Source organism: Gigantopelta aegis, chromosome 5, assembly GCF_016097555.1.
Source record: "Gigantopelta aegis isolate Gae_Host chromosome 5, Gae_host_genome, whole genome shotgun sequence".
Classification (NCBI taxonomy): domain Eukaryota; kingdom Metazoa; phylum Mollusca; class Gastropoda; order Neomphalida; family Peltospiridae; genus Gigantopelta; species Gigantopelta aegis.
The window spans coordinates 33,500,232-33,512,198 of NC_054703.1; the positions used below are offsets into that span (position 1 = coordinate 33,500,232).

The 11,967-nt window shown below is 46.0% G+C and overlaps 1 protein-coding gene across 1 annotated transcript in view; it reads right to left on the reverse strand.

Annotated features, from left to right (window-relative positions):
• Nucleotides 1-333: 333 nt before the first annotated feature.
• LOC121373109 (protein trichome birefringence-like 32) overlaps nt 334-11,967 on the reverse strand; it is an 11,688-nt gene continuing 54 nt past the window's right edge. The window contains exons 1-4 of the mRNA XM_041499558.1: nt 11,845-11,967; nt 6,343-6,438; nt 4,305-4,373; nt 334-348 (exon numbers count right to left, since the gene is read on the reverse strand). The exon at nt 11,845-11,967 is cut by the window's right edge and continues 54 nt beyond it. Of these exons, the coding sequence (XP_041355492.1) occupies nt 334-348; nt 4,305-4,373; nt 6,343-6,438; nt 11,845-11,967 (303 nt within the window). The remainder of the gene's footprint in view (nt 349-4,304; nt 4,374-6,342; nt 6,439-11,844) is intronic.

Below are 11,967 nucleotides of genomic sequence, written 5' to 3' on the forward strand. Positions count from 1 at the left end.
ACCTTTAAACTTAAATCGACCTAAATGTGTGCAATATTGGTGTAAAATATTTACAGTTCCTTACCTGGAGTATATTATCAGACGTGCTTTTATTTGCGTGGTATGTGCTATCCTGTCTGTTGGGATGGTGCATATAAAAGAAACAAACTTTAACATCCAATAGCCAGTGATTAATAAATCAATGTGCTCTAGTGGTGTTGTTAAACAAAATGAACTTTAACTTCTTTTCTTTTTTTTCTCCTTTTTTTTAAAATACATATTTATTGTCCCAGATCATATAGCAGTGTCGGGGTTGGGAGCCCCGAATCACTGCTTTACATTTGTGTCCATGGTCTAAGCAGCAACAAACTGTGTTAAAAATAACAAAAACTAATAGAAACTGATTCAGGGTGAAGTTCAACTCATGAATACAGATGAACATGGACAGTGATCTATAATATAATTATTGTTATGATCCGAGATTTAAACGGGAACAGAAAAATTATCGAATAAGAAGGATGAGAATTAGAAAAGGATTTAGAAGAAGAAGAAGAAGAAGAAGAAGAAGAAAAATAAGAAAAATACAAGACAGATATAGATGGCATAAGAAGAAGGAAAGAAGTTGTTTTGAATTAAATAAGACATGAAACTCTGCGATCTCCAAACAAGCCACGCACTAAATCAGTCACAATATATATTGCTACATGTATATATGTATACATTATATTTTCTTAATATTAATTATATCTATATTACTATCACTCACTCATTAAAGAGGTTGAGCCATGGGGACCATTCTTTAATAAATTTTTCATAATTGCATTTTTTAAATAGAATATATTTTTTTATTTCAAATTTGTTGTGCAATATGTTTTTAATGGCAGTGATTTCTAAGCATTTTTTCTGTATTTTTGTACAGTAAATATAGTATTTTATATTAATGATTAGCCAATTAAGAAAGTTATCTTTTTCATTATTTATGAAACCAAACATATTATTTTTTTATTAAAAGTAATTATATTCCCAGTCTTAGTTAATATCCAGGCTTGTACCGAATCCCATAAGTTTTTGGTCGCATTACACTCTACAAATAAATGTGATATGGTTTCAGGATAATTACTACATAAATTGCATCTTTAACTTTTTATTGGCAGGCGCTATAAAGTGGCAATCATCCTACAGACTGATCTGGAACCATATATCGTGGCCAAGATCAGCTCTGAATATACGGTTTTGAATGCTAATGATCATTATAACATGCATGTTATGGCTTTCATTCATTTTCATTTCAAATTATTTTCTTGCTTATATCCAATTAAGGTTCAGGCACGGTGTCCTGGGCACACGCCTCAGCTATCTGGGCTGTCTGTGGACAGTGGGTTAGTTGGTTAGTAGTTAGTGTTAGATAGTTAGTGTGGAGATGAGAGAGAGAGACGAGCTGAGAGAGAGAGAGATAGAGAGAGAGACGGGAGAGAGAGGACCCGAGAGAGAGGGGGAGGGATTGAGGGAGGGGTAGAGAGGGAGAACAAGAGGAGAGAGGGGAAGAGAGGAAGGAGAAGGAGAAAGGAGGGAGAGGGGAAAGAAAGGAGAAAAAGACGGAAGGGAAAAGGGAAGAGGAAGGGGGGGAAGGGGGAAGGGGATGAGGGGAGGAAAGAAAAGGAGGAAGAGAGAAGGAAGACGAGGGGGGGGGGAAGGGAGAGAAAGGGGGGAAGAGAGGAAGGGGGGGAGAAAAAAAGGAAAGAAGAGAGAGGGGGAGGGAAAGGGGGGGGAGAGAAAAGAAGGGAAAGAGAGAGAAAGGGGGAAAAGGGGGGAAGGAGGAAAGAGGGGAAGGGAAAAGGGGGGGGGAGGGGGGGAAAAGGAAAAGAGGGAAAAAAGGGGGGAAAGAGAGAGGAGAGGGGGGAGGAAGGGGAAGGGAGGAAAAGAAAAAGCGGGAGGGGGGAGGGGGGAAAGGGGGAGGAAAGGAGAAAGAAAAGAAGAGGGGGGGGGGGAAAGGGAAGGAAAAAGGGGGGGAAGAAGAAAGAAGGAAAGGGGGGGAGGAAGGGGAAAGAAAGGAGGGGAGGAAAGGGAGAGGAGAGGGGGAGGAAGGGGGGAGGGAGGGAGAGGGGGGGGAGAAGAAAGGAAAAAAAAAAGGGAGGAGGGGAAAGGAGGGAGGGAAAAAGGAAAGGGAAGGGGAAGGGGAAGGGGGAAGGGGAAAGGGGGAAAAAAGAGAGAAGGGGAGGGGGGAGGGAGGGAGAAGAAAAGGGAGGAGGGAGGAGGGGGGGGGGGGAGAGGAAGGGGGGGGGGAGAAAGGAGGGAGGGGAAGGGGGGGAGGGGGAGGGAGGGGGAAAGGGAAGGGAAGGGGGAAGGGGAGGAGGGAGGAAGGAAAGGGGGGAAGAAGGGGGGGGGGGAAGAGGAAAAAGGGAAAAAGGAAGGGAGGGAAAAGGGGAAGGAAGAGGGAGGAAAAAGAAGGGGGAGGAGGGGGAAGAGGGGGGGGGGGGGGGGAAAGGAAGGGAGAAAGGGGAAAAAAAGGAAAGAAGGGGAGAGAGGGAGGGAAAGGGGAGAGAGAAAAGGGGAAGGGGGGGGAGGGGGAAAAAAAAGGAAAAGGGGGAAGGGAGGAAAGGGGGAAAGGGGGGAAGAAAAAAAGGGGGGAGAAGGGGGGGAGGAAAGGGAGGAAGAAAAGGGAGGGGGGAAAGGAGGGGGGGGGAGTGGAAAAAGGAAGGAAGGGAGGAGGGGGGGGAAAGAGGGGAAGGGAGAGGGGAGGGAGGAGAGAAGGGAAGAAGGGGAGGGAAGGGAAAAGAAGGGGAAGGAGGGGGGGAAAAAGGGGAGGAGGGGAGGGGGGGAGAAAAAGAAGGAGAGGAGAGGGGAAGAGGGAGGGGGAGGGAGAGAGGGGGAAGAAAGAGGGGGGAAGGGAGAAAGAGAAAAAAAGAAAGGGGGGAAAAGGAAAGAAGGAGGAGGAGAAAGAGGGAGGGAGGGAGAGGAAGGGGGGGGAGAGAAAAAAGAGGGAAAGGGAGGGGGGAGAGGGGGAAGGGGGAGAAGGAGAGAGAGAAAGAAGGAAGGGGAGGAGAAGAGGAAGGGGGGGGGAGAGGGGGGGAGGGAAGAGAAAGAGGAGAAAGAAAGGGAGAAGGGGAAAAGAAGAGGGGGAAAGGGGGGAAGGGAGAAGAGGAAGAGGAAAAGAAAGGGGGAGGAGGGGGGAGAAAAAGGGGAGAGGGGGGAGAGGGAAAAGAAGGAAAGGAGAAGAGAAAAGAGAAAGGGAGGGGGGAAAGGGGAAAGGGGAGGAGGGGGGGGAGGGAAAAAAGAAAAGGGAGGAGGGGGGAAAAAAGGGAGGGGGAAGGGAGAAAAAGAGGGGAGGGAAAGAGGGGGAAGGGAAGAGGAAGGGGGGGAAGAAAAGGGGGAGAAAGGGAAAGGGAAGGGGGGGGGAGGAAGGGGAGGGGAGGAGAAAGGAGGGGGGGGAAAAAAAGGGGGGAGGGGAGGGGGAGGGGGGGGAGGGGAAAAAAGGGAGAAGAGAGGGGGGAAGAAGAAAAGGGAAAAAAAGAGGGGGGAAAGGGGGGGAAGGGGAAGGGAGGAGGGGAGGGGAGGGGGGGGGAAGGGGGAAAAGGGAAGAAAAAAGGAAAAAAAAAAAGGGGGAGGGAAGGGGGGGGGAAGAAGGGGAAAGGGAGAAAGGGGGGGGGGGAAGGGGGGGGGAAGGAGAAAGGAAAAAGGAAGGGAAAAGGGAAGGGGGGGAGGAAAAGAGGAAGAAGGAGAAAAAAAGAAAAAGGGGGGGGGGGAGGGGGGGAGGGAAAAAAAAAAAGGGGGGAAGGAGGGAAAAAAAGGAGAGAGAAGAGAAAAAAAAGGAGGGAAAGGGAGGAGGGGGGGGGGGGGGGAAAGGGGAAGGGGGGGAAAAAAGGGGAAAAAAAAAAAAGGGGGGGGAGGGGAAGAGGGGGGAGAGAGGGGGGAAGGAAGGGAAGGGGAGGGGAAGAGGAAAAGGGGGGAAAGAAGAGGGGGAAAAAGGGGAAGGAAGGGGGAAAGGAGGGGGGGGAAGGGGGGGGGGGAAAAAGGGAAAAAGGGGAAAGGGGGGGGAAGGGAGGAAAGAGAGGAAAAGAAAAGAAGGGGGGGGGGAAAGGGGAGAAAGAAAGGGAAGGGGAAGAAGAGGGGGAGGAAGGGGGAAGGAGAAAGGGGAGAAAGAGGAAAAAGGGGAAGGGGGGGAAGGGGGAAAAAGAAAGGGTGGGAGAAAAAAAGAAGGGAAGAAGAGGGGGAAGGAAAGAGGGGGAGAAGGGGGGGGAGGAAAAAGGAGGGGGAAGGGGGGAAGAAGAAAGGGAGAAGAAAGAAGGGAGAGGAAAGGGAGGGGAAGGGGAAGAGAGGAAGAAAGCGGGGGGGAAAGGGGAAGGAGAAGGAAGGAAGGGGGAAGGGGGGGAGGGGGAGGGGGGGGGGGGGGAAAGGGGGAGGGGGGGGAGGGGAAAGGGGGGGGAGGGAGGGGAAAGGGAGGGGGGAAGAAAGGGGAGGGGGGAAAAGGGAGGAGAGGAAGAGAGGAGAGAAGGAAGGGGAGGAAGGAGGGGGAGAGGGGAAGGAAAGAAAGGGGGGGGGGGGGAGGGAAGAGGGGGGAGGAGAAAAAAGAAAGAAAGAGAAGGGGGGAAAAAAGGGGGAAGGAAAAAGGGGGGGGGGGAGGGGAGGAGGAAAGGAGGAGGGGAAGGGGGGAGAGGGGAAGGAAAAAAAAAAAAGGGGAGAAGGGAAAAGAAGAAAGGGGGAAGAAGGAGGAGAAGGGAAGGAAAGAAGAAAGGGAAAGGGGGAAAGAGGGAAGGAGAAGGGGGAGGGAAGAAGAGGGGGGACGAGGGAAGGGGGAGAGGGGGAAAAAGGAAAAGGGGGAAGGAGGAAAGAGGGGGAAAAAGAGGAGGGGGAGGGGAAAGGGGAAGAGGGAAGGGGAAAGAAGGGAGGGAAGGGAAGGAGGAAGAGAGGGGAGGGGGAGAAGAAAGGGGAAGGGGGGGAGAAAGGGGGGGGGAAAAAAAGGGGAAAGAAGAAAGAAGAAGGAAGAGGAGAGGGGGGAAAGGAAAAGAGGAGAGGAGGAAGAAAGGAGGAAAGAAAGAGAAGAAAGAGAGAGGGGGGAGAGGGGGAAAGAGAGGGGGAAAGGGAGAGGGGAGGGGGGGAAGGGAAAGGGAGAAAAAAAAAGGAAAAGAAAGGGGAAAAGAGGGGGAAAGGAGGAGGGGGGGGGAAGGGGGAAGAGAAAGGGAGAGGGGAAAAGGAGGGGGGAGAAAAAAAGGGGAAGAGGGGAAAAAAAGGAGAAAAAGGGGAACGAAGAAAAGAAAAAAAAGGGGGAGAGGAAAAAAGGAGGGGGGGAAAGGAAGAAGGAGAGGGGGGGAAAGAAGGAGGAGGGGGGGGGAGGAGGGGGGGGGAGGGGGGGGAGGAGAGGAAAGGAAGGAAAGGGGAGAAAAAAAAAGGGGGGAAAAGAAAAGACAAAAAAAGAGAGGGGGGAAAAGAAAAGGGGAGAGAAAAGGGAGAAGGGAGGGGAGGAGGAGGAGGGGGAGAGGAGGGAAAGGGAAAAGGAAAAAGAAAAGGAAAAAAGGAGGGGAGAGGGAAGGGGGGGGGGAGAGGAGGAGAGGAAGAAGGAGGGAGAGGAAGGAGGGGGGGGGGGGGGAAAGAGAGAGAGAGAAGGAAGAAAGGAAAAAGGAGAGGGAAGAGAGGGAAAGAGGGGGGAAAAAAGAAAGAGAAAGGGGAGGGGAGAGGGGGGGGAGGAAGGGGGAAAGGGAGAGGGGGGGAGAGGGGGGGGGGAGGGAGAGGGGAGAGGGGAAGAGGGAGAAGAAGAGGAAAGAAGGGGAAGGGGAAAAGAGGGGAAAAAAAAAGGGGGGGGAAAGGAGGGAGGGAAGAGGAAAAAGAGGAGGGGGAAAAGGGGGGGGGGGGGGGGGAGGGGGGAAAGGGAGAGGGGGAAGGAGGGGAGGGGGGAAAGGGAAAAAAGGAGGGGAGGAGGGGGGAGAAGAGGGGGGGAAGGAGGAAAAGAAGAGAGAGAAAGGGGAGAGGGGAGAGAGAAGAGAAAAGAAAGGAGAAAGAAGAGAAAAAAAAGGAGAGAGAGAGAGGGAAGGAGGAAGAAAAAAAGGAAGGGAGAAGAAGGAGAGGGGGGGAAAGGAGAAGAAGAGGGGGAGGGAAAAAAAAAAAGAGGAGGAAAAGGGAGGAAGAGGGAAAGGGGGAAAGAAGAAGGGGGAAGGGAGGGGAGGAGAAGAGCGGGAAAAAAGGAGAGGGGAAGAGAAGAGAAGGGAAGGAAAAAGAAAAGGGAGAAGGAAAAGAGAGAAGGGAGGAAGGGAGGGAGAGGGAAGAAAGAAAAAAGGGGGGGAAAGAGAAAGGGGGGAGGGGGGGAAAAGGGGGGGAGGAGAAAGGGAAGGAAAGAGAGAGAGGGAGAAGGAAGGGAAAGGAGGGAGAAACAAAGGGGGGAAGAAAGGGAAGGGGAGAAGGAAAAAGAGAGAGGGAGAAGAAAGGGGACGAGAGAAAAGAGGGGGGGGGGGGAGGAGAGGGAGAGGGAGAGGAACGAGGGGAAGGGAGGAAGGAAAAAAAGAAGGGAAGGGGGGAAAGGGAGGGGAGGAGGGGAAAGGGGGGGAAGGGGGAAAAAGGGAGGGGGGAAGGGGGAAAAGGAAAAGAGGAAGAGGGAGAAGAGAGGAGAGAGAGGGAAAGGGGGGATGAGGGAGAGAAGGGGGGAAGGAAGAGAGGAAAAGGGAGAAAGAGAAAAGAAAAGGAAGGGGGAGGGGGGAGAAGAAAAAGGAAGAGAAAGAGAAAAAAGAGAGGGGAGAAAGAGAGGAAGGAGAGGCAGGGAGGAAGGAAGGAAGGAAAGGAGGAATAAAGAGGGGGAGGGGGGAGGGGGGGGAGGGGAGGGGAGAGAGGAGAAAGAGGGGAAGGGAGAGGAGGAAAGACAGGGAAAGAGAGAAGGAGAGGGGGAGCGAGAAAAAAGGGGGAGAAAGGAAGAAGAGAAAGGAAGGGAGAGAGGGAGAGGGGGAGAAGGGGGGGGAAAGAGGGAAAAGGAAGAAGAAAAAGACCAAGACAGAGAGATAGAGGAGAGAGAGATCGAGAGGGCCGGCGGGGGCGGGAGGCAGACAGTCACAGACAGCCAGGCAGACTGGCAGGCAGGCAGACACATATATATACGCTAATGCAGAGAAGCGTACATTAAACTTAAAATTTGAAGCTAAGCATGATAATAAATTTAAAACTTACATAATTCTTTAAAACGATATAATTATACCTTTTTAACGATTTGTTTTTCTAATAATGTCGTTTAAAATACTGTTTTCGTAAAAAAGAACAACACAAAGGACATGAATGAAACCACTATATTACAGAAGAACGTAAAAAATATATATTCCCTTTTCTATTTTTTAAAAACATTTGTAGGTTTTTATTATTATTTTTAAAAATATTTTAATTATTGTTGTTTGATTTGTTGTTTTTTTGGGTTTTTTGGCAAAGTGTTGTGACCGATTTATATAAGTAAATAATAATATATACAGTGAAACGTCTCAAAACCAGACCCTCTGTAAACCGGAATTCCTCCCAAAACCGAACGTTTTTCATTTCATTAGAAATTAGCACAGAAATTAACCTCTCTTAACAGGATACCTTTTAAAATACGTGTTTTCTCTCCGTCATAAGGGTGTCCGGTTTAGATGGGTTTCACTGTGTGTATATATATAAAATAGAATTGTGGGCACACAAAGAGAGGAATGTTGATGAGGCGGAAGTTAATCAACCACAAATAGCTAGGAGTAGTCAGTGTGACGTCATATTCTTGACCCAATAAAATGTGACCGGGACTGCAGAATGAACTGCAAACCCAGGATAGCATGCTTAACCCTACTTGAATATATATATATATATATATATATATATATATATATATATATATATATATATATATATATATATATATATATGTGTGTGTTGTTGTGTGTGTGTGTTGTGTGTGTGTGTGTGTGTGTGTGTGTGTGTGTGTATGTATATATTATGTATATATATATCTATATATAATTATATATAATTATATAGTATGTATATATATAATATATATATAATATATATATTCTTAATTATATATATATATACTAGTGAGAAAAATGGGGGATCACACAAATAATGACTGCAAATAATCCCCACTCCCCCAGTGCTTGGTTGGTGTTGACCGAGTTACTAGCAGTCAGATGGACGCTATTGAGTTAAAGCTTTTTTTTAACGAAACAACTAGAGCACATTTGGTAAGTTTGACATATAGTCTTAGAGAGGAAACCTACATTTTTAGTAACAAGGGATCTTTTGTATGCATCACACTACATACAGGATAGCACATACCATGGTCTATAATATACCAGTCGTGGTGCACTGGCTATTGAGCGATATTCAGCAGGTCTGTAGGAAGGATATCTGAAGTTGAGGGGCACAATCTCTAATGGTGGTGTGGGGTAAAAGCAATATTTTAGTAATTTTTGTATATAGAGTGGGGCCAAAAAAAAAAGCACATACAATGTACATTTGTGTGTTCCACTGAGGGGAACGGAGAGTGTCAATCGCAAATATCCTTTTTACCATCTGCGCTTCGCATCGCCAGTAGAACCCAATTTGTTAACGACACCATTAGAGCACATTGATTTATTAATCATCAGCTATTGGATGTCAAACATTTGGCAATTTCGAAATTTAGCCTTAGAGAGGAAACCCGCTACATGTTTATTCTAGTAGCAAGGAATCTTTTATATGCACCATCCCACAAACAGGATAGTGCATGCCACGGTCTTTTGATATACCAGTCGTGGTGTATTGGCTGGAGCAAGAAATAGCCCAATGGGCCCACCGACGGGGATCGATCCTAGACCGACTGCGCATCAGGCGAGCGCTTTACCACTGGGTTACGTCTCGCCCCTTGCGACAATAAAGCCAACATTATGTTTCATAAATGATCGATTGCAACATAGTTATCCATTAAATACAAGTAAAATAAGATCTGATAAACAGATACCGGCCTCGGTGATGTCGTGGTTAAGCCGTCGGACTTAAGGCTGGTAGGTACATGGTTCGCAGCCCGGTACTGGCTCTCACCCAGAGCGAGTTTTAATGACTCAATGGGTAGGTGTAAGGCCACTACATCCTCTTCTCTCTCATTAACCACTAACAATTAACAACTAACCCACTGTCCTGGACAGACAGCCCAGATAGCTGAAATGTGTGCCCAGGACAGCGTGCTTGAACCTTATTTGGATATAAGCACGAAAGTAAATTGAAATGAAATGAAATGATAAACAGATGCAATACACTCAGAGAAATATACATAAACAAGTTCATTCCATTCCAAAAGCAACAAATAATAGCAACAACAACAACAACAACAATAATAATAACTCCACACACACCCTCCCCCGATAAACCCCCCCCCCCAAAAAAAAAAAAAAAAAAAAAAAGAGGAAAAGGTTAACTAAATTCGACGAGAGTGAGACTCCGTTAAAGGGACATTCCTGAGTTTGCTCCAATTTTTAAGATGTTATCGACTAACAGAGACTTTTTGACGACTGTAATTACATATCAAATATATTTTTCTGCATAAAACATGAGTGGCTATATATTAAACGTGTTTCTGATCGTTCTAATATTTGTACTAGGTTAAATTTCATTTTATTTCCTAAAATATTATTACGAAATTATTTGAAGACAAAATACTGTTTAGGCTTCATACAAATATTAAAACGACCAGAAACACATTGAATATACAGATACTGATATTCTAAACAAAGGAAATGTATTTTATATGTAAGTTTAAAGGTAGAAATATTTTATTAATCGGAAACATCTTACAATGCAGTAAACTCAGGAATGTCCCTTTAACGGTGATCGATCCTGGGACCCAAGCACGTCAGGCGATCGCTGAGCGACTACGCTATCTCCACCCCCTCCCTGACCTGTTGACCTAACCTCCGCCCCATTCACGCCGGCTATCTAAAACAAAATAGTAACACAGTCTTATCACTCACCGTCCCACCCACGCATAGTAATAGATTTAGACGTGTTAAAGCGACTGACCCTAGTTATTAAACAGTAAGGTATATTTTAGATTTAGACGTCTGTTAAAGCGACTGACCCTAGTTATTAAACACTAAGGTATATGTTTTACCATCAGAGCCGATTATGATCACTGAAATCAAATATTAATTTATATTTTATTGTTTAGATTTTCCAGTTCCGTACAACCGAAGTGTTTCGGATCATCCTGGTATTTCTAACACCACAAAATGCATTTTTCCTATTTTTAAAAACGCACGTGCGTTTCAGAAGTATTGGTTAGAGAGTCGCGTTCTATTCTATTTTACGCCTATGCCTATAAAGCCTTCTAACTACGTTGTTTCTGGAGCTGGTTTTTTAAATGTCTGGAGAAGACAGATGTTTATTTATTGTTAGTAAGAATCTCACTTTTTTTTCTTTCTTTTTTTTACTCCAGAAAATAGCATACACATCTCAGGGTTTAATTTGTACAGTGTTTCATTTGTTTGTACAAAGTAGTGTCCCCCGGGATTTCGACCAGGGTACGGCCCGGGGGGGCCTCTATATTGTTTATTAATAACTTTTCTCATGTATTTTATTGTATATATCTTGAGTGAAGCTTTGATAGAATATATGTCTGTCTGCCATTATTATTATTATTATTATTATTATTATTATTATTATCATTATTATTAAAGTGACAGACCCTAGTTTTTAAAAATTCAGACACATTTATTTACTGTTAGAGCCGTTTGAGATCACTGAAATCAAACATTACTGTACATTTTATTGTTTAGGTTATCCATTTCCGTACAACCGAACTGTTTCTGATCATCATGGTGTTTCTAATACCACAAAATGCATTTTTTCATATTGTTAAAAACGTACATGCGTTTGAGAAGTATGGTTATGGAGTCGAGTTCTAACTTCTATTTTTAATGATATTTCACCATTTCAACGTCACAGACTCTTGTTTCACTCTGTTGTAACTTAATCCAAACGTGTTACAGGTTTGTAGATTAACTAAACGTAGTGTCCATGTTTACGGGTTTAAACTAGGGTCTACGACTTTAATATTATTAATAATCCCTTCCCCTTTCTGTGATATTATACATATTTGTAACTCCCCTGATTATAAAGTACCAGCCTCGGTGACGTCGTGGTTAAGACATCGGACTACAGGATGGTAGGTACAGGGTTCGCAGCCCAGTACCGGCTCCAACCCAAAGCGAGTTCTTAAAGGATCAATGGATAGGTGTAAGGCTACTACACCCTCTTCTCTCTCAGTAACTACTAACCAACTAACAACTAACTCACTGTCCTGGACAGACAGCCCAAACAGATGACACATGTGCCCAGTACAGCGTGCTTGAACACGTTGGATATAAGCACGTTGAAATAAAATACATGATTATAAGAAAGAAAGGAAGGAAATGTTTTATTTAACGACGCGCTCAACACATTTTATTTACGGTTATATGGCGTCAGTCTTATGGCTAAGGACCACACAGATATTGAGAGAGGAAACCCGCTGTCGCCACTTCATGGGCTACTCTTTTCGATTAACAGCAATGAATCTTTTATATGCACCATCCCAAAGACAGGATAGTACATACCACAGCGTTTGTTACACTAGTTGTGGAGCACTGGCTGGAACGAGAAATAGCCCAATGGGTCCACCGACGGGGATCGATCCTAGACCGACCGCGCATCAAGCGAACGCTTTACCACTGGGCTACGTCCCGCCGCTAAATGATTATACGGTTGACAAACAAGGTATCCCTGATCACATTAAATAGTTCACGACCTACTTTTCCCATCATTAATCATCACCTGTACGTGTGTCCACAAACTCAGATTGAAAATTTGTCCCATGGGCTTGGCGAGTCACAAGAATTAACTATGTCGGTTTACCTTCTTCCTTGGTTCATGAACCGCATCTTCGATGTTCCTCAGCCGTTGATTGACAGCCGCTAAATCCTGCCCCTGAAAATACGTCACGACGCCAAGGGCAGCAATGATGCCCAAAGAACATAG